This window comes from Echiichthys vipera (genome assembly GCF_963691815.1).
Source record: "Echiichthys vipera genome assembly, chromosome: 20".
Lineage (NCBI taxonomy): Eukaryota > Metazoa > Chordata > Actinopteri > Perciformes > Trachinidae > Echiichthys > Echiichthys vipera.
In genome coordinates, this window is record NC_139845.1 from 23,607,390 (window position 1) to 23,630,403 (window position 23,014).

Here is a 23,014-nt window from a genome sequence, read left to right on the forward strand (position 1 = left end):
GCTGGTTATGTGGCCCGGGAAGGGGAAGTTTGGGGTCCCCTGCTAGAGCTGCTGCCCCCCAACCCGACCTCAGATAAGCGGTTGAAAATGAGAGGAGAGAGGAGAGTTTAAAAATGTTCCCTCAGAGATGAATAAAGTAGAATTGATTGATTGATTGATTGATTGACAGGACTGGCCATGTGGTGACCTAGTGGATGATATAAATTCCCTTGGGATGCATCCATTTACCCTCACTCTTTGAGAATCCAGACCACAATGTTAAGATCTAAACTGAAATCATTGATAAGTTATTAAAATGTGGGGCTGAATTGTGCAAAAAGCTGACAAAAAGTCCACGAATAAAAGCTTAGCATTATTTTCTGTTTCCTTCGAGATGTTTAAAAACAAGGTTTAATAAAGTGCCATTTTCGACTCCACGGCCAGCCTTGTATGCAAAGTGAAAAGGGTCAAGTAGATGTACAGTCTTGATAAGTATATCTCTATTCGTTTTTCAAAGGACTACAATGCAAAGGCAGCAGCAGATTGGAGGCAGTTCAAAATTTTTTGTGTTGATTTTATTATACCTGATGGTGTTGCCTTAATGAGTTGATGTTAGAGCTCCTTCATCATCTTAACATCAACATCTAAGTTTTAAATGACCTTAAGAAAAAAGGGAAATTAATGAATAAATAAAAGAAACACAGGTTTTTTTACCCAGTCCCTTTATTGACTTTCTGGATTTTTCTTTTGCTCGTAGTAATAACATAATAAAGGTACAACAGCTTGTCTCGGTGTAATTTCAGACAGTTTTAACTGACAATCTTCATTTGTAGTAACTTCAATCTTCACATTCACATTTGTATTTTCCTTCTGTCTGCAAAGCTTCTCTCAGCTGAGTCTGACAAACTTCTTTTCACTTCATGTCACTTAAACACACAAATTCTCTTTCTGCAGTTACCCTGTAGCATTTGGGCTGTGCACATGTAAAGGATGCAGTTCATATCAAAGAAGACATTCTCTCTCTCTCTCTCTCCTTCTCTCTCTCTGTCTCTTTCTCTCTCTCCCTCTCTCTCTCCCTCTCTCTCTCTCTCTCTCTCTCTCTCTCTCTCTCTCTCTCTCTGTCTATATATATATATATATATATATATATATATATATACACACACACACACATATATATATATATTCTATATATTTGAATATGACCCAAAGTAACAGAAAGTAGTGCATACAGTAATCAGACCCTATAAACCCTTAGATTATTTTTGTTCTGCACACTCGACTTGTATTTTTCACCAAAGATTATGTTTCATTTCAAAATGAATAATAGTTTGCATGAATCCATGGATTGAATCAGCAGCCCACAGATTATTCAGAATATATATGTGAAGATTATCTGCCAGTGTTGTTTCACAGCAACGATAACTTCAGTGAGATTTCAGGCTCCTTATTGGGTCGAAGCTGAAATCAGGAATCAGCTGAGAACAAGCAGAGAAAACTGTGATCAGTGTCCATTTATACTTTGTCTCTGGTGAACGTTCAAATATCGAATTTTCATATCAATACCAATGCTCCAACTACAGCTGGATCATCAGAATGATCCCATCACTTTATTGAATTCCTACATACCACGTGATGGAGCTTTAATTATTCCAGGCCATAGTGATGAGGGCAGAGTTTCCATCTACATATTTAGACCTGAGAGATCTGCGCCTCTTGCTTAAACCTCCGTTGCAGTTCTGTAAGAGAGAGAGGATGTTGGTTGTTAGTCTTTACCAAGGTCAGCTCTGTCAAGATTTAACTTTAGGTATATATGTTCATTACATGTTTGAGACTTATATTATTCTTTCTAAGGTACAGAAACTTATTTCTGAAACATCTTTTTAACGCTATGGTCTACCATTTGGAATACTGGTAGTTATTATTAACTTTGTTTATACAGTGGTCATGGTCCTGTAGTCTGTTCTACACAATATGAATAGCAAAAACAACGAAAAAAATCCATTTAGTCTACCAGCCGTAGGCCTGCACAGAAGACAGAAGCCTTCTGTGACGGATGGCTCCCATTGGTCATACTCTCGATCCAATCCCCTCGTCTCCCATGCTCCTCCCTCCCTCCCTCTCTGTAAACTCTGAGCAACTAGTGATTAGCTAAGCAGCTCAGCTACCGGAGCTTCTGTTACCATGGAGAAGGAAAAGACCTATACCAGTAAGAGGCCCCTGCTCGCCCCAACAGAGAAGGTTATAAAGATGTAAGTGGAGCGAGTTTAAAGGCAGAAACCAAGAGGAAATATGAGCTACATAGGAACCAAAGACGAGTCGACATCGAAGATTCCTTTGAGCAGTGGAGAAGGCTATGCCGGGATTGAAAACAGATGCTGAGACAGCAGACTTTTTGTTGAACAGGTAATTTTTGTGTTTTACTGTTGAAGATGTTACATAAACAACCTCTATTAGTCTGTACCAATGTTGTCTTATGACTCTGAACGTCCCCGGTCTGATAAACGGCTATGTTAACACATGTTAGCATACGTTAGCCATGTGTTTTTAGTCGTCCAGCTTCTTGCTCTGTCAGAGGGGGCATGTTGTTAGGAGGCGAGGGAGGGAGATACGAGCTCGGGGGGAGGAATCATGGAACGCTGAGAGGAGAGGTTTTGTTGGGTAGGGGGGATGCTTTTTTCAAATGTGTCTCAGAATGTAGACCATAGCTTTAAACAAGTTGGCTTGAGCTAAAAACTGGTTTTAAGGCCAGAAACGTGGATTTCTGCAGGTTAAACTGCAAAACACTTAATAAAGTTGTCAGCTCCATCCCAGCCACCTACATATGATCAGTGATAATAGCCTTTTAATAGCACCATGAAAGGAAACATACAGCATAACGAGCCCTTTAACTCCTGTCACTTAAAGTTTTACATTGTTGTGTAACTACTTTCCCTTCAGTGAAGGAGTAATTCCTCCACCCCTGCTTACCGGAGTGCAGGATTGGCCCATTGTGGGGCACAGCTCAACTTTGCAGTGCAAGTAGACTTCATCATTTTCATCAGAGAATTCAAATATTCTGAAAGAGACGATGTTGGACGTTCCTTGTCCACTTCCTGTAACAGACACCGTCTGGTCATTTGGGTTCGGGCATCTGCTCAGAAACAGGAAAACAGACATGATGACATCAGTTACATCAGCAGCTGATTCTCACACAAAGTGAAAGAGGTTTTTCTCACCCGTTACTAATCAGGCTGTATTGCACACTACTGTTAGGTGATGGCTCGTTGGTTGCCCAGCAGGAGTCGGTCACTATGGTGACCATGTCGCTGTCCAGCCCCTCCGTCTTCAGCTCCACCCAGACCGGCTGGTTCAGCAGGACTTCAGTGTCAGACTCAATATGTCTCATGAGGCCAGAGTCGATGTAGGCGTTCATCATCAGAGTGTAATTCCAAACTCCAGATGCAATCTCTAGCACCACAGAGCTGTAGAGCACACACACACACACACACACACACACACACACACACACACACACACACACACACATACACACACACACACACACACACACACGCACGCACGCACGCACGCACGCACGCACGCACACTCACACACACATAAACACATACACTCTTCAGCTGTCCAAACTTTAACTACAACACACACATTACCAACCAGGTGGGTTCCACACACACCTGTCTAGGATTCTAAAGGAGACACTCTGGCTTTCTGGGTCTGTGTAGTAGCAGGAGAAGTCAATGTTCACTTCATTCTGGCGGCTGATCACGTCCGTGGAAGTGTTTGTTACCATTACGCTGTTCTTGTATATTCTTTGGCTTCCGTTAGTCTGCATTGTGACACAAACATAGAAGTATTTTTAGGTGGAGAAAATAGAATTCACTCATTAAAGCAGTCAGATTAATTCAACGTCAAAGTTAGCTGGGGTTTAGAGTCCATCTCATTTTCACCCATTCATAAATCACATGTATCTTTCTATCATACATAAAGAAAACTGGTGAAAAATGTCCTTAACCACACTTAAAACCAGGTGAGTTTACAGTGCGCGCCTCCCCTTACAATCACAGAAAGGCAGAATAGAACACGTTCAGCTCTTTTGTGTGCTGGGTATGTAAATAGGTCACTGTCAGCTTCAAATTAGCAATAACAACTTTATAAAGTGACAATAGGTCAGATGTTGTGTTTGATCTGCAGTGAGGAGCAAAATAAAGTTTTTTGTGCTTGTAAAGAGAAAAAAGCAGAAGGGAGCACCCACCGTGACCTCTGTCCCGCACAAGTTGCTGCCGTTGAAGCTGAAAGTCACCATGTGGGTCTCATCGTCTATTACTCCTTTGCAGTTTGGGTCTTTGAGGTGCAAGATGGTGTAGTCGATACCTTTTTCCGCCAGCAGACATCCAGCCAAAGTCAGCGTGGCAGTGTTCTCTTCGCAGACTGTCGGCTCGCCTGAACAGCCAAAATATCACCACTTCAATATGAATGTATTTGTGGTTCAGGTAAGTAATTGCTCGCTTGTTCTGATGTTATTAACAATTATATTATAACAATTAAATTTAAATTTTGCAATATAACTGATGTATAACTATAAGATAGACAAATTAATGTGCCAAACAAATTAGTAAATCACATCAAGCTAATTTCTGGAATATGTACTCGAAATCAATATAAATAAAAAATGATATTATTTTTCCTGCTCCATCTTTCTTGCAGCTAAGGGTCCTGGGCCTAAAAAAGACTCCTTCTCTGAAGAAATATTACAAACTTTCAGGAGGCTTTTTCATGCCACAGTTGTTGCAATGTACCTAAAGAGTCTGTTGGTTTGTAATTGGAGGCAAATGTCGCCCGACAGAGGCAGGAGCGTTCACCGAAGTTCTCTCCACAGAACTCATGATCCGTGCAGTACTCCTGACAGAAGGTCTGAGGGACAGCAGCTACACACACACACACACACACACACACACACACACACACACACACACACACACACACAGTCACACACACACATATCAGCTTCACTTTCAAATGACATGAAACTAACATTTAAAAAAAAATCTGTCTGTTGTTTATGTTAACTAGTGTTGTGATGTCAAGTCAAGTGATGTAGTCTTTACTGTTCAGAAGAAAGTTCAAAATACACATGGGTATATATATGGATATATGGATATGTATTACGCGGATATGGGCCACATGCAGAAGTTCCCGGACGGCACCAGCTCTGTGGCCGGCACAGAGCAGGATTCTGTGGTGGCAGTGGCAGAGAGGAGGGCTCTCGACAAACTGCTGGCTATAATGGACCTCCTCAGCCACCCTCTGCACACTGCACTTTACAGGTATGGGGCTTTTCAAGACCCCATACAGCAACAAAACTGACTTAGAGCTGACCTAAGAGCGTTAGTGGGTGTCTTTTGGTGCCAAAAAAACGGACACAGAAATTGATACAAAATTTGCAAAACATAATCTCAAGGCTCAAACTATGCAGTGTCCATATGCACAGCCATGTCAACCTTGTCACCAGTACCTAACACGCACAAAGGTAGGAGGGCCCATTTATGACTTAATTAATTTTTATTAAGTAAATTATCTGAATTCAATTGCTATGCTATACTGTACATGCCTCATGACTTGAAGAGCTTCAGCATTAAAATAACAGGTAGCAGAAGGAGGATTTAACCCCACGATAAAATAGATTTTTCGATTAGATTCTACTTTCTCGTCTGTATGATCAGAAATTGTTTCAGCCTGGAACAGCAGGGGGAAACCCTTCAAATTTTAAAACTGTCTCATCTCCTCGTATGAAACATGATCAGTGAAAGTGAATGATAATCTTACGGCAGCCGGCCTGTGACCTCCATTCCCCCAGTGTGATGTCATTTTCCAGGTAGCAGGTCTTGGCGTAAGCCTCCAAAAACTGGCAGTTGAGGCCGTCCACATCCGGGTATTGGCAGGAAGTGTTTGTGCAGGCGGATATGAAGGCCTCTGGGTCAGTGTCAGCATGGCAAGCAGTGAAGGGTGCCTGCATCATGAGGTTACAGCTGCTCCAGCCGTGCAGAGAGGAAGAATAAGAGTCAATGACCAGTTTTCTTACGAGTATTATTCTAGCTTCCAGAATCACCTCTGCTCGTAGGACAGCGTCATGGTGGCATAGAAATGTGTGATGAAGAATACTCCAGTTTTAAGAATGAATAGAGTGTTTAGTTTGTTTTGATGGGTCAGTTCTTACCGTTCAGTTGCTTGGGTGCAGTTGATTGTGCTGTCTGGTGTGTCGCTGTACTGAGTCTCACAGCTATGGGGTGACAAACAGCATAGCGCATGACATTTGAAACCTATACAACATTAATAAACAGGTAATATCAGTTATGCATCAAATTAAGACTGAGTCATACTCAAGGGCACTGTATGAAGATGACTTCTCATCAATCAGGGCGGTGGGAATGGTGGGAGAAACTACAATTCCACACAGACCCCTTACAGCTTCAATGGGTCCTGATGTCAGGAGACAATTAAAGACAAATTAAGGAACCTGGAAACTAATAATCACAACTGTCATTCTTAAATCAGTTTTGAAATAAAGTATTTATATGTATCGTAATATCTTGCCCAGATAGGACTAGTTTTCTGTACCTGACACATGTGCGCTGTTGCCATCAAAGTGGATGGTCATGTTGGAGTATGTTGGAGGTAACTTGGCAGTAACTCCACTCTGGTCCTTAGAGAGCTCCACATCGGAAAAGAGCTGAGCCGTGGGGTTGAGTTCTACTGTTTCGCCATCAACCTTATCACAGCAGAAAAGAGAAGGAACCACTGGTTCAAACATGCGCATGCATGCATACATACATACATACATACATACATGCATTCATACATCCATATTGATATGGATGTATGTATGTAAATTGATAACATGAATTAACTACATAAAATTAATATTTGACACCTGGAATCTGTGATAGACAATTAATGAAAATGTAAACTTCAATTATTTAGTTCCATAGAAGTCAATATTATGCCAAACAGAAACTAAGATAATACATAACTTTGTATGCCACCAAAATAAAAGAGGAAAAAGCACCATAAATACAATGTTACTTGCTTTAAGATGTTGTGTTGCTGCTTACCTGAACTCTTCCACTTTGTTCCAGACGAATCACTACACTTGAACCATTTGAGTCCACCTTTATTACCAAGTAGTCTAACAGTGGCACATCTTTACGCCGTCGCTCCTGGAAACCAGCGACAATCTCGAATTCTGAACTTTGATCAGGCCTCATCAGAGTGTATGCACACTGATCCTGGACGGTGTTGACTCGACCGAACATATCGATGATAGAGGAGCCAGTCACAGTGCACGCAACAATGGGTAGATCACATCTGATGGAGGTGGAAAGAGACAGAAACTTTTTTTTTCTGAAAGCATTTTGACTATTTATAAATCTATCTTGTTCAAATGCCTCAACTTTATGTTTGCAATTCAACAATAGTTCTGCAGTCCCTTTGATGACTTATGTGTGTGAAGTGTGGACAATAAGTGAAACAGTTTATCTGTATGTCTTAACTTTACAGAAATAAATGCCAATACAAGCCTGTTAGGGTGCAAAGCAGAAGTGGGCAGTGCTATTGTCACAAATTTGAAAAATGTTGTGACTGTAACAATCATCATAGATACATATTTAAATAATAATCAGTGAAGTTTAGGCAACAAAGGCTGACAGTGCGGTTTAAGCATCAAGACGACTTGATTACGATTAGAAATACGGTTGTGGATGTCCTTGGGAAAGCCCTTTGTTTTGGACCCATCCACCACCCATTTGAATTGTTAGAAATAACGCCAAAAGTATGAAAATGATAAAAACTAAGCAGTACTTTCTTCTCTAAAATGCTGGGAGTGTATTCGCTGGAGGCGCCTAAACCACGTCCACTCAATTTCCTAGCTTGGTATTAAGAAAGTATTTCTATTCTATTCTATTATATAACTCTTTTCACAGTCAGTTATGATCTGAAAAGCCAGCTGTCAGCTGTCAATCAAGAGGACTCACCCCGAATTTTGTTTGTGTGTGTGTGTGTGTGCAAGCAGCACCGCTTGCTTCTGCACCCGACCTGAGTCACAAACACCTTCGAATTTTGGAAACGGCTCTTCTCTCACCATCCGAGAGAAAACGGCCTGTTTAACATGGGGGTCAATGACAAACTGCTCTATTGTGCAAACTGTCCCTAGTGGACACTCGGGGAACTGCAGTTTTTGGCACTTCATTGTTGGATCAACCAGGAAGTTGCTGTGGTGGGGGCTTGATCCCACGACACAGCAGATTTTAAGAATTTGTCTGTGTTTCGCTAGTGGACAGAATTGACAAGCTGAGCCCATCACACAATACGAGGTCAATGGTGAGCGCTCTGGGAGGCCTGCCCAAAACATCCTAAACCCAAAAAATTTGAAAACTATTCAATGCTCTAACTCAATAATTCAGTATTACATGAATCACAGTCTTTTCTCATGACATGTATAGTGTGTTTTGAAACAGATCTCTGAATTAGAAGTATTTTAGCCCTATTCGGACAGTATAAGTTTAATGTGGGGACGTGGGGTAAGGTCATTTTTACCATAGGTTTTAGTCCAGTCCAACTGTGCCATGTCAGTAATTATTTTGAAGAATGTCAGTAAAAAATATGGGGATTCTGTCAAATGGTCCTGAAAAAATCCCTCAGGTAAAGCTAATCCCGCCTGAATAAGACCCTCTCTAAAACAAATGATGATACTGATGATAATGTGATTTCCCCATGTGAATTGGCCATTTATATTACAGACGTGCTGAGGTAAGCCTATCTTACCCCATGTCCCCACATTAAACTAATCCCATCCGAAAACTTAAGAGTGAAAGGTGACAGCCTTAACCATGATAACATTGCACCCGTGCAAGATATAATCACAAAACTTTACAAAGATGTGTGTAGTTTCAGCAAGGGCTCCAGAAGTAGAGGAGTAGAATGGCCCCCTGCATTGCCCACCACTTTCAGCCCCTGGCCCGATTTAGTGTGGTGGCTGGTGTGACCCCATCACAAAATGATCTCAAATTAACAATATACTTAGAAACAATTTATCAATAGTGAAAATAATTGTTTGTTGCAGCCCCGATTCGAACAATATCAGACCTTTCTCATGACTATCAGAGGTTTCTGAATACTTTGACTTCAGATGGTCCACTTCATTGAAATCTGTCAGTCAAGCCTTTGTTCAAATTTTACTCCGAATATAAAGCAAATATGTTTACATGTTGTTGCCCTGGCAGACCTCCAAGCCTTCACATGAAGTGGCTTCATTTATCATTGCAGTCACAGAACAGTTCACGCTGACGCAGGTTTGTTCATTTGTTCTCACTTCACCGGCTGGAGCAGCAACACCTGGAAGGTTATAGGAGGTTTATGGAATTAGTTTATTATGAAACTTTACCAACTAGTGTACAACAGTTAAGAAAAGGAAATGACAGTTATTTCATATTTTTGTTTTAAGGATCACTAAGGAGTCCTAGTTTCTTCACTGGGAACCATTGTATTTGCCTACCTGAGAATCTGCATCCACTTATGTCCTCGAAAACTGGGAAGGTTGTGGAACTCATAGGCCATGTCCAAGACATTATATTGTTGTTTTCATCCTTTGCATGCAAGAGCTTGAAAAGGCAAAAAACAAGGTTAATACTGTAATACTGAGTGAACAGTGTAGAGCTTGAATCCTCTTTATATACAGTATATAATACGTATATTGTTTGTAATACTCGGAAAAAGGCGTTTGTGTGTTTTCATTAGTGGGTCATATGATCAGTCACTATTTTTTAACTCACGCTTTGATAGATAGTGACTTAAAAGACAATTAACCTGATGAACATCTTACGGAGTACAACTTTAATGGCAGAATCAGTGGGAATTGTCTGTTACGCTTTGTAAACACATCATTCTTCAGCAGGTGAAAGCCAACCCCAGATTAACTCTGGCATACCTGCCAACATTAGGATTTTGAAAAAGAGGGAAACTTTCTGGAATATCTACAAATGCCCTACCCTCAATGGTCCTGCAGCCATGTTATGTTGGGCCCCTTGTGTGTGTGCAGACAATCACACTATAATCATATGATAATAATAATAATTGTGTGATCCAGTATACTATGAAACTTTGATAAAGTACATCATTACAACCACAGCTGTAAAATGAGTTGATTTCAATGAAGGCATTACAGAAAAAAATGAAAGCTTCAAGGAACACTGCACTGAACGGAAATGGAGTTGAATATTCAGGTCTCCCCTAAAATCATCTACCAAACCCATTTGAATATTTATTTCAATGCCTCTTAGCAAAAAATAATATATGTAATCAATTTAGATGAATTCATCACAAAGCATTTACTTAATTAGATTGAAGCCCTACTTACAACATCAGCAGGAGAAAATGTTCCAAAGGCAAAGATATCCAAGACTGTTCGCTGGCCGAATTTGTAGAGAAGCATTTCAAACTGAAAGCATAAACAGACAAAACAGAAGATATTAGGAAATGGCTTCCAAAATATTTTAGAAATAAATTTTCATTTAAAAGTTTGCCACAAGATGTCTTTGAAACGCTCATTTTACACATGTTAGTCACTGTAAAACATGGAAGTGATGATGACTCACTCTAAAGGAGGTTCCAGCTTTAAAATTCATGGTAACTTTGCAAGTTGAAGAGCCCGGGAGGTTTGGCAGAGAAGGAAAAGTTACTACTTCATCGGCTGTGATCCCAGAGACAGTGTCTATATCACCTCTGTCTACCAACACAAGACAGTCTTGTGTTGTTTCACCTGGAGGGTTATTGAAACATATATCAACAGATGAATCTCCATTGAACGTCACCTGCAAAAACAGAGAGACACGATTCATGAAGTATCAACAATATTTAGGCTGTGTTTCACTCAAAACTGCATCATTTCATCTCCTTGAATTGTTAGTTACATTTATTGCGCCATTTTCAACTGTAAGTTGTGTTTTTTTAATTACTCGAAAGGAAAATTAGTTCAAGTCAGTCTTGTCAAAACATTGTTTTTTCTCATTTGAGTGTAAAACTCTTCAGTCCAACAGTCCTCAACACTTTGTTATTTAAATAATTTTATAAAATAGAGAAGAAAATTAAGGGGTCACCTCTTTTACCACTCTACAATTGATAACAATGTTCAAAAATACCACATTAAGTCACAGAGAACTTGAGGAACACCGTTAAAAAAACCAATGCTGTGATTTGGGCTCATGAACTTCCAACTTTTGGGGATTTCTGCTAGAATTGCATTTTTTTGGTGATTGGATGGCGAGCACTTCACTTCAGAAGGTTCAGAAACCCTGTTATTGTCAGTATTCCTATGAAAGAAATCCATCCTCCTCAGTGTCATGAGGCTGTGATTATCCCAGAGGTCACACCAGCTCATTTTATAATTAGCTCAAGGTTAAAAAAAAATGTTTGCACTGCAATGAAATGGTTACTATGGAGACTAACATCATCACACATGAACACAATTGGGATCATTGAATCCACAAGAGCCTTATATTTCTCAAATTCTTTGAGGCTTAGAATAATTTGGTAATGGTCGATTATTTCTGTTATTTCTTTATAATTTCTTAGAAGCTTTCTGTAAAGAATTATGCCATTTCTTATTAATCACACACAATGTTCTAAGACTGTGGTTTTAGTTTGCTCAGTTAGCTGGGTTAAGTTTAAGGGAAAAAAGCTACATTTAAATATTAAAGTAAATACATAGGATTGTTTATATAAAAGTAAATAATTAAAATACATAATTAAAACAGAAATATCAGCTTATGTCACTTTTTCTGAATTAAAAAATACCTACGTTTGCTTTTTACATTCTTTTTTGGTATATAACGGCATATTCATTTATTTATTCAAGTCAATCATCTTTTTATTATGTATTTTTTTTATTCTGGCTCGTTCTGCTCTCCCTCATTGACAAGTTGTAAATGTTTTTATGTTCAGCTGACCTGCAAACAGACTTACAGTTTAGACTTAGCTATGCTAGGTTTGCAATTAATTTTAGCGACTCAATTGTGAGTAGCTTTCAGCAATGTCATCATGAAGCACATTACAAACAGCATTTAAATACAGCAGGTATGAAACAGAAAAGGAAGCGTATATGTGCTATTTCATTGATTTTTTCCGCTTTGGATTACTTATCTGTTTTACCAACTACAGGCCAATATCGTGTTTTTAACTATTTTGTAGTTACATGTTACATTTGCAGATTAATCATCTAAATATAATCATGAGATAGATTTGTACAGATGTACTGTATAATAGTATAGGTTAAGATGAGATTAATCATCTGGGAAAAATTAACAAATTAGTAATATATATATATATATATATATATATATATATATATATAAACAAGTCCCACCTTTACACAGCAATAATTCTGATCCAATAATCTAATATTACTCTGCAACATGAATACTTTCACTTTTTGTACTTAAAGTGTATTTTGATGTTCAAACGTTTGTATTATCGATTGCAGAATGTGGTATTTCAACTTTTACTGAAGTAAAACATGTAGAACTAGTCAGAATCAGCTTTGGATATGACAGTAGAGAGTATAAACAGTGATGATTATAGTTATACTGATAGTGATCATATTGACATGTTAAAAACAGTGAGTATTAATGAAATTTATGATCTACTGGTAAGTGGATGCTTGGTGTTAACAGGTTATTGCTCAGGGACTCTCCTGTCACTATGAACTGATATTTCATCATAGTGACTGCCTGCTGTAGAACTTGTTCTACCACTGCTGACTGTAGATTCATATTTACTCTACACATACAAATTGATGTCAAACTTAGTATCCAACTCTTAGCCATAAAGACAACTTAATTTTCTATTAGATATCTGAAGACTCAGTATGTTAGATAATAACAGTAGAGGGAGACACAAAGCATTTCTCAAACATGGTTTTATTTTACTCACAATTATCCCATTGTATTCGATTCCATAATAGTTGATGGGACACGGGGAGATGTCCACGTTAGTTTGTGACAGGGAAAGGTTCACCTGGCTGGCAGCAACTACAGCAAGAATTAAAAGGAAAAATAGAAATTATACATGAATCATATGTAGTCCGGCAGAATAATCTCGCTCAGGACACAAAAAACTTTCTTTTGTTTTTCTTTTATATTCTGATTGTAAATAAGTGATAATTCAGCAGATATCAAAATTAATCAAATTCATTATCTCCACACACTATTCATTTAACCCAGACCTTCAGTTAACTGAACTTTGCAGTTAATACCAAAAATAACAGACTAGTACAGTTAAAAAAAAACAAGATGGCGCTTTACTTTTGGTTTCAAGCCGTACCCAAAATCCCTTGCCCTCACAGGGTTGTTCAAATAGCGAGAGTGCCATCTAGTGGCGGCCTTAATAGCTAACAAGCTTTCCCACTCGGCTACACATAGGAAACTTTAATACTGTTCATTCACACCTCTGACTTAAAATGACATCCATCCTCCATTGAATAAATGAATGAAATAAATAGTTTTCCTCTAGTTTGTATTATGAGCTTTCTTTAATATTATTTGATTCATAATTGTAGATAGTTAAATGGAAGGATAGAATCTTTGAAATTGAATTGCCCTGACCTGACTTACTTACTTATGTTGATAAAACGTTATCTTTCATTTAGATCAATTTCATGGATGAACAAGTTTTTAAAATGTATCATTCCAGAAATGTTTCCAGAGGAAAATTGTCCAACATAGACCCATCTGGTTAGAAGAAAACAAACAGCCATTACTGCGTGAGCATCTCACTTTTAAAGCCAAGCAGTGACACTGATGCTGTAATGTATGCAAAAATAGATTTAAAAAAAAGAGATAAAATAAAATGTCATGTAGAGCCTGTTGTTGAAAATCTAGTGATCAAAACCCTTTCAAATGAAAGTTCTACTCTAAAGTGCTAAACGCTTTTCAAAAGCTGCTTACCTGCCAGCAGGAGGAGCAGTGCACCTGGCTTCACCATGATGGAGCCTCTGCTGTGAAGTGTGCAGAGCTGGGAGAGAGACAGTTCACAAAGGAAAGGTTTATTTAATAACCCTACATTCCACAGCATCTAAATACAAACAGTATCCATGATTTGATTCCTGGAACTTTAATGCCCTTTTTGCATGCTGCATGTGTTATTAAAATAGTCTGTACTGTATCTAAAACCCATTAAATGGACTCTGATTACCTTTATAAAGTTGAAGCTTATTCAACAATTTAGTTTGAGTGTGAAAGGCTCCGTGTGAACTCTTTTAGATGAGGCCCATACAGTCACAGTGAGCAAAGGTGATTCATATAGACTATGATGAAATGCAAAACATAGTATCAGTAATAAATGATTAGTCAGTGTCTCCCATATTTAAGTTGATCATCAAATGAACACATTTAGCACACACACACACACACACACTGTCGAACTGAAAGGCAGTAATTAAACAGAAGAGTTTCTGAAAAGTTTTTGATATCAAGGGAACTTCACCTTTCACCACATTCTAAAAACAAGAATAAATCATCACATTAAGAGAGCTGAAACAAAATAAACAGGAACAACATGAAATCACTGTAATGATTAAAAAGGGGCACGGACTCAGCTGAGTTAAGTTAACTCCACAGTGTTCGAGCTAAAAGATAAAAACTTTGACTCAAACTTGAAACATTTGGTGCAGAAAGAGGAACTGAAAAAAATAAATAACAAGCTGTAGAATTGTTTAAAGGTAAATAAGATATTGATTTTCTTCCAAATTCATTTCAATAAGCAGTGAACTATAAAATTGTTTTTAGTATGATATTTTCCATATGCTGAGCTACAAAGACGCATCTTTAACCAAGTCGTATCCGGCTGTACGTTTCTGCAATATCAACATTTATGAACTGATGTAACATGTTCTCATTCCCTTCTTGTCACATACAGACAAGGTCACAGTTTTAAAAACACTTTAAATATAACTTTAGTCTTTAGGCATCAAAACTACATGGTGACATTCAGGAAAAGAGTATAGGTTGGGTTAGAATAAGTACATCTGTCATTTAGTTAAGTTTCACAGGACACAAACCGGTCTGTTTCTGTGATATGCAGAAACATACAATGGCAACATTTCTTCTTGCTGACATCTTGATGGATCCAGAATAATTCTGTATGTGCATTATAAGCCTCATGTACATGAAGGCGGACAGAGGAAAAAACGTGGAGCTTGTCTTACCGGCTGGAGGTTGAGTAGAGCAGCAGGTAGGTGAAGCTCTGCAGACGGAGGTCGGTGTTGAACCACTCTGGGATGTTTGAGCTCTTGGGAAGATGTGCTGCGCATCTCAGTGGGTTTCTTTTTATACAGGTCCTTTACGTTCACACCTCAAAACACTGACGTATGTTTGACTCATTCTTGAAACGTCTTGACTCCCCAAACTGGCTTTTTGTGGTTTTCAACAGCCAAGCCAACTTTTATTTGTAGCACATTCAAAACAACCGCAGTTCATCAAAGTGCTGCAGGCAAAAAATGCCACAACAAACTTCAAACAGCTTAACGTGACAATGCAGTATGTGCATCAACCCATTTGTGTACAGGTATCTGTTTTAGAGACAGAGAAGCAAATGAAGTTGATTGACTGTGTGGTGGAAAGTTGGAATAACCCGTCAACATCACAAACAAATTATATAATATACCAGTATACCAAAGTCCCTCTAAAACATTGGGGCAACAACATATGTATGTTAACGTTTTCCACTAGGATTTTTAAGGCAGAATTACATTGATTCAAAGTTATGTTTTGAGTAAGGAGAAGAAGCTTTTTGGCCACAATAAAACACATTTCAAAGTAACATGAACTTCATAATACAAATATGTTATCTGTATAATATTGTTGTATTGTATATGTATTGTAAATATGTTGATTGTATAGCTGGAGATGGAAACGAAAACAGTTTCCCCCTGGGATTATTTAAGTATTTCTGATTCTCATACTGATTCTTATAATTAATTTTATCCTTAAAAGATTTAAGCTGAGCCCTGTACTATAATGGGGGTATTTGGCGAGAAACTCTTGTGTTTGTATTCTACACAGCGTCTCCCCGTCTCTTCTTCTCCTTGTCCTTGGCTCATAAAGCAGACAAGGTTAGAGGATGACAAACACCTTCTGAAAGGTTGCTCAGAGTATTTGAAAGGGTAACCCCTTTACATAAAGGTGGTGACCCCCAAGATATTAACAACTATAGACCCAATTCAATCATCCATAGTATAGCAAAAATATTTGAGAAACTTATTTTCAATCCATCATCCAATTATCTCAATGATTACAATATTCTATCTCCACACCAATCTGGCTTTCAACCCAACTTCTCAACAACCACTGCTCTCACAAAATTCACCAATGAGTTATTATCCACCTTTGATAATAATATGCCTACTGGTGCTATGTTCATTGATCCGTCAAAAGCTTTCGATGTGGTTGATCATTATTTTCTCCTGGACAAACTATATGCAATTGGTCTGTCAACAGAATCAATGTTATTTTTTAATTATTTTCTTCACAATAGAAGTCAGTGTGTCTCCTTTCAGAACAATCAGTCAGACTTTAAGTTACAAACAAAAGGTGTACCGCAAGGCTCATCTTTGGGTCCCCTCTTATTTTCCATTTTTTTGTTAATGATCTTCCATAAATCTGCTCCCACTGTCAAATTCATCTTTATGCTGAGGATACTGTAATCTACTCTTCCAAGCCTGAACTTCCACAAATACTCAATCTAATTTTAAATTAGTTTGAATGTGGTTTTCATCAAACAAGCTTCTCCTAAATAAGAAAAATTCTCATTGCATGTTTTTCAGTACTATATCTGGTCTACAATCTAATGAGTGGTCCTTAAAGTTTCTTGATGGAGCACCACTAGAAAATGTAAATTAATTCAAATACCTGGGCCTTTTGTTTGACTCTCAGTTAAACCCCATATTGACTCATTTAAAAAGAAAATGTACTGCCATTTGAAAGTACTGTATCATTCTGTTGATTGTTTTACACTACAAGTCCGGAAAATAATTATTACATGATTAATATTCCCCATTCTTGACTATGCAGATATTATCCATCAGAACACCACAGATCAAATCTTCGTCCTCTTAGGGCGCACTCACACTGTCCTTCCACACTGCGACCCAGGCTTTAGGGTACTTGTCCCCCCTCCCTCTCCCCCCCCGCGCCCCAGCCCCGTTTGTACTCACACTGCCAGGGCCTCGGCCAATGCTTCTTGCTGTCCATACGTCATCACGCCGTAACATGTCACACGCATTGATCGCGTGTGTGGCTTTGTTTACAAATCTTTCCACATACCTCGGAGTTTTTGTGTGTCTTGTCGACTGTTTTTGAATATTTTCATCCGACCGATCTGCAGTAAACACTCCACCTCCGCATCACACCAACATGAACCTTTCACCGCCATTGTTGTTGTTGTTAAATGTCCGCGCATGGTCCCTCCTTCTTTTTTCTATGTCCGAACAGGCGCACATACCGCTAACGCCGTAAGGCTCGTGCTCGTACACGTGCGCACGCTCGTGCTCGTACATGTGCAAACGGCTCTGCTAAAGCCCACCTCTTTCAAGCGGGCTGTGGGCGGTTGTTATGCGCGGAACGGGTGCTTAAAGGTACTAGGCTTTAGCTGAAAAAACGGTTTTGGCCCGGGACAGTACGACAGTGTGAGTGCGCCCTTACTGTGCTTTATAACAGCCTCTGTAGATTTGTTCTTTGATGTTCATACAGGACTCATCATTGTACTCTTTACGAATCTCTTGCCCGCTGTCCCTAGGCCCTGAACATGGCCTGTGTAGGATCATCAGCCAGGTTAACCAACCAGTTACCAACTCTGAGCAGAACAAAGAGAGATCTAATTCCTCCTTAGTCTAAGGTCCGTCCTTCTATTTACATGTCCGAACAGGTGGACATAACGCTACTGTAGGGCTCGTGCTCGTGCTCGTGCTCGTGCTCGTGCGCACGCTCGTGCTCTTACATGTGCAAACGACTCCGCTAAAGCCCACCTCTTTCAAGCGGGCCATGGACGGGCCCGCTGGCCGCAGTTATGCGCGGAACGGGTGCACTCACACTGCTTAAAGGTACTAGACTTTAGCTGAAAAAACGGTTTTGGCCCCGGCCAGAAGGACAGTGTGAGTACGCCCTAAGAGCACACATCCCGGACCAGAACCTTTTCTTCAACCAGCTTCCTTCACATTGACCAGCCACTGGCATCGGAACAACGTAACTTATCTTTCCCATCTCATGGACTGGTAACTAACCACAAACTGGGCATTACTACATGTTATAAGACTGTATGAACGGCTAAGCATAGAAATGTAACTTTGTTATAACCTGAATTATAACTTCTGAGATGGTCAGCCTGCTGGCTTTTGGGTGGCTTAAATGTTCACACCTTCTCTGCAGGGGTCCAAGCCCCACACCTCTCCCCTTTGTTTAACACACACACACAGACACACAGACACAGACACACACACACATACACACACAAACACACACACACACACACACACACACACACAAACACATTTGCTGTTAGCTTTAGTTCGTTTATTGTGTTTTGTTTGTTGCATTTATTAATTTGTTAACAAATGTTTGTGTTTACCATATGTCTGTTTATTTAATAATAGACAAAGATGAATGAGCCAGCCTGTACTAAGAAAAGAACTTCTAAATCCTTCAACTAATTAAACTATTACATTTATCGGTGTTCAACCCTTCATTAGTAGTTTAATATATTTAATGAGACTTTAATATTAGTTGTCACTCCGGCTATGACGGTGTTGCCCCGAGGAACTCTGGTTTAACTAGAGTCATTTTTATTATTATCTTTGATAATTATTGGTGATAACTAATATTTACTTGAAAACGATAACGATTTATTGAGAATACTCAATCTCATAATCTGAACGTGAGTAAAGTTTCTAATAAATTAAAGTTATTTATTTTTAGTCATTTTTATTTATTAATTTTCTTTTGCAAATATTTCATTTGATAGTCACACTTTTGATCCAATTAACCTAGAGTACCTACACATCTTAGAATTAGATTTTTTATTTTACAGCCTTTGAAATATTTTATATCCTTCTCCTAACTTTATCCCAGAGCTCTTTCTAAGCATCTTTCCAACCATGGTGAATCCTTTGTGTTACCATGCTGTACTAGGAGTGGAATCCTCAAGGAACGGCTGATTTTATTCTGAAGACACCACAGTAGATGTCAGGTGGAGGCCAATTAACTTGGTGTGTAATCTGGAAGGTGATTGGTTATACCTGATAATGTTTATGATGGTTATTTTAAAGGGACCCATCACCTTTCCAACACTGTTTTTCTTGTTTTTCATTTTTTATTAATTTTCAGAAAATTTGAAAAAAAATAATTTAAATATTGTAAGGCAAAATGTTTAAATCAAGCTGGAACAATTATATATATATATATATATATATATATATATATATATATATATATATATATATATACATATGTATATATATATTTATGTATTATCATTTCAGGCTGTACAACAAAAAAAGTGACTGTTTCAAAGGGGTATCATGACTTTCTAAAGGCACTGTAGGTGATCATTGTGCCTAATGGAAGGGAATGGAATTTTAGGGGAAAAGGTTTGTCAGAGATAATGACAGATGACAGACAGGTGTGGCAAACAGGCTTGGTGAGTAGGCAGGGAGCAGGCAGACAAACAAACAAACAGACTTTGATTATTTTTTTGTATTTTATTCCAAACGTGTAAAACAAAAAAGATAAAACACAAAACAGTAATGATGAAATGAGCTATAAACTTATACACAATCTCAACTGACGAATTATCATAGACCCAAATGAATTCTTATATAAGTATATACACATCTATTCACTTATGCAAACATATACATTTTTCAAAGATAAAAAAAACATAAACATTCTAAATGTGTCCCAATTTACTTCCTGTTTCATTTTTTTTTTATTAACCTTTATTTATACAGGTAAAATCTCATTGAGACCCAGGGTCTCATTTGCAAGAGAGACCTGTTCAGGTCGGCAGCAGCAAAACACAAGGTTATGACTAACTGAACATACAGGAGGCACAACACAGAACACAAACAGTAAAACAGTAAAAAATTACAGTACAAACTCAGAAGAACAAGATAAGCTCAAGTTAAGTTATGTACAAGTGCAGACCCCCACAGACTGTCTCAACAGCCTTCCTACAAGCAGTTTGAAGTCCCCTAAAGAAGTAAAGCTGGACAGCTTCAGCCTCTGCTGGAGCTGGTTCCAGGTCGCAGGCGCAGCGTGGGAAATTGCCTTCTTGCCAAGCTCAGTACGGACTGACGGGACGGAAAACGAGATGTAGTCTAGGGACCGGAGGCTGCGATCAGATTGATTCTGTACCAGATACATTGACAAATAAGAGGGGAGCAGTCCGATACTGGATTTATAGACAAATAAATACCAGTGAGTGGTTCTGCGCATGGAGAGTGAAGACCAGTTTGTGAGAGAGTACGATGTACAGTGATGTGTGAGGGGTTTACAGCCAGTTATGAATCTCAAGGCCCCGTGATATGCGGCATCCAGCAGTTGCAGGGAGTGAGCAGAGGCATTTATATTTACAACATCCCGATAATCCAGGAGTGACAAGAAAGTGGCCGCAACAATACGTTTTCTGGCTCTAAAAGAGAAACAGGCTCTATTTCTAAAGAAAAACCCAGGCTTTAACCTCAATTTCTTCAGTAACTGGTCAACATGACATTTAAAAGAAAGGCTATCATCCACTGTGATGCCTAGATATTTGTAAGTGGCCACAGACTCAATGGGGATACCCTGAGCAGACGTAATTCCGGGTAGAACAGCATTATTAGAAAAGAACAACTGTTGCAGTGTATGTGAATGATATCAGCTCGCATGAAATAAACAAAGACCAAGGCTGTTACCTAACAATGGAATTACATTAAAAAGCCCTTATGCAGTTAAATTTTGTGTACCACACGACGAAAGCAGAAACGTGCGGCTGTGCCTGTCGGGATTGTGGAAGAAAATATGATTGCGAAAGTGAATAACAGGCCGAGGTCACCGTGTACTGGGGACATAGGCCTGATAAGCACATTCTGTTTAGAAAACAATTTAACTGTATTTGGGCATGATGACGTCTGGACACAAAGTAGACGCCACTGATTGTAAATGTACTGAGTGTGCATTGGAAAGACCTCATGGGGCGTGTAAACTTTGTCAGCACGCAGACCTTGGTATAAGACAGGAAGTTCTGTTAAGAGACACATGGAATTTAGGAATTTGGTATTGTGGATCTTGGAACTCTGTGATGAGTGTATCAAACCTTGATTCAATAAATTCTCCTTGATGGCTGTGAGACCTGTCTGTCAGACTCTTTCTTGTAGACATTTCTATTTTTATAAGCCAGCCAAGTCCCTCGATGAGCACATAAAATCTTCAACTGAAAAAAGAAGTAATCAAATTTTAAAATATATATGAAAGTGGAAGAGAATGAATCAAGAACTGACAAAAAATTATATTAAATGTACAAAAGAAAACATTTCTACTTAGTTTGAAAACATTGTTTTATTTTTAGTTTAAGATCAGAACTTGAACTCTCAGCTTCCAATTTTAACCCCCTCCAATTACAACTTTCTTCTTCTGCTATTTGGCTCCATAGCTTGTCAGCTAAAATGTACTGTGGATAGAAGTAGAGATGTCACGATACCAAAAATTCCGTGGTCTGTGCCAATACCAGGGAAATTACACGATTATCGATGCCAATTAGATACCATGGTAAAAAAAAAGATTTTTCTAAGATCCCATTCACTTAAACATGAACTTCTTTATTAGCAAATTTGCAAAAAAAATGAAATGCCATTTATTTAACATACATACAAAATATAACGGAATTAGGATGCATACACAGAGAATGCACACATTGGCTGGCACGCGGCGCACGCACACACACAAACACACATTATTAACAGTAGATGCAGTCATTCTTACAGACATGGTGGTGGCATTTGCAAAAGTATTTAGTATTTAGTTGATTAGACCGACTGGAATGTAAAGAGGTGTGCTAACTGATTAGCAGATGCTGCATTACTACGAGGTAAAGGCTAACGTTAAACCTACGGCATATAGTTATATTACATAACATAAGACATTAATGCAACAGGTGTGTCCACAAGCCATCCAAACATCATGTATGTACCGTAGCTGTCCCTGTGAATGCCTCCTTGTTTAGTTTGTCATCACTATGTTAAACATAACTTTACCTATCTTATCAGTCTTGATAGTTTTGTTTGAGGAAATGTATCAGTTTGAACGCTGCTTGTTGTTTCAGTTTAAGCTAAAATTGAAGCACTTCCTCCCTTGGTCTGAAGGCCACGGTAGCATTGTCCGCATAGTGGCTTCAGTGGATTGAAAGTACATGCAAAGTACTTCCATACACGACTCTTGGTGCCTTCTTTATCAACGAGACCGGGCAAAGTGATTGCTGTAGTTCACTTCCACATGGGGTTTGTTATGCCATGTGAGTTCCACTTCTTTGTGACCTCCTACTTCTGAATCCAAGTATGACTGGAACACTCTATGCTGCCGCCACTAGTTCAGGACAAGACACAGCACTGAAACTTCAAGTACCTCGGTGCCTCAAAAAAACAGGCAACGTCTGTGTTTTTTTATTTTAGAACCGAAAGGTATTGCCATTATTGGTTCTCGTGACACCCCTAGATTGAACAAATAATCACCTATACCTTTATATTGTGTTCTTTTATCCATTTCCACTTCTTCCACTGCCACTCCTAAAGTTTTTTAAAGCAGTCATGATGATTTTTTGCAGCATGCCAGTAACCATGGATGTAGTAACAGAACTAGACTAACCAGTAGACTCAACATCACGCTGCTCCACAGGGCTGGTAAGTCCCACCCCTGTAATACGGCTTCTGGTACACCCCATGGTACCTCAGTCTATGGAAATT

The 23,014-nt window shown here is 38.8% G+C and overlaps 1 protein-coding gene across 1 annotated transcript in view; it reads right to left on the reverse strand.

Annotated features, from left to right (window-relative positions):
* Nucleotides 1-669: 669 nt before the first annotated feature.
* Nucleotides 670-23,014, reverse strand: part of LOC310962831 (uncharacterized protein) — a gene marked incomplete at its 5' end in the record, with an annotated part of 37,154 nt that continues 14,809 nt past the window's right edge. Inside the window, 19 exons of the mRNA XM_083935428.1 lie at nt 670-1,457; nt 1,609-1,718; nt 2,950-3,112; nt 3,198-3,443; nt 3,657-3,808; nt 4,235-4,422; nt 4,779-4,907; nt 5,806-6,008; nt 6,197-6,259; nt 6,360-6,459; nt 6,598-6,748; nt 7,092-7,344; nt 9,240-9,369; nt 9,530-9,635; nt 10,391-10,471; nt 10,629-10,844; nt 12,961-13,058; nt 13,974-14,040; nt 15,233-15,364. Coding sequence (XP_083791554.1) covers nt 1,623-1,718; nt 2,950-3,112; nt 3,198-3,443; nt 3,657-3,808; nt 4,235-4,422; nt 4,779-4,907; nt 5,806-6,008; nt 6,197-6,259; nt 6,360-6,459; nt 6,598-6,748; nt 7,092-7,344; nt 9,240-9,369; nt 9,530-9,635; nt 10,391-10,471; nt 10,629-10,844; nt 12,961-13,058; nt 13,974-14,040; nt 15,233-15,364 — 2,574 coding nt within the window. The 3' untranslated portion in view covers nt 670-1,457; nt 1,609-1,622. The remainder of the gene's footprint in view (nt 1,458-1,608; nt 1,719-2,949; nt 3,113-3,197; nt 3,444-3,656; nt 3,809-4,234; nt 4,423-4,778; nt 4,908-5,805; nt 6,009-6,196; nt 6,260-6,359; nt 6,460-6,597; nt 6,749-7,091; nt 7,345-9,239; nt 9,370-9,529; nt 9,636-10,390; nt 10,472-10,628; nt 10,845-12,960; nt 13,059-13,973; nt 14,041-15,232; nt 15,365-23,014) is intronic.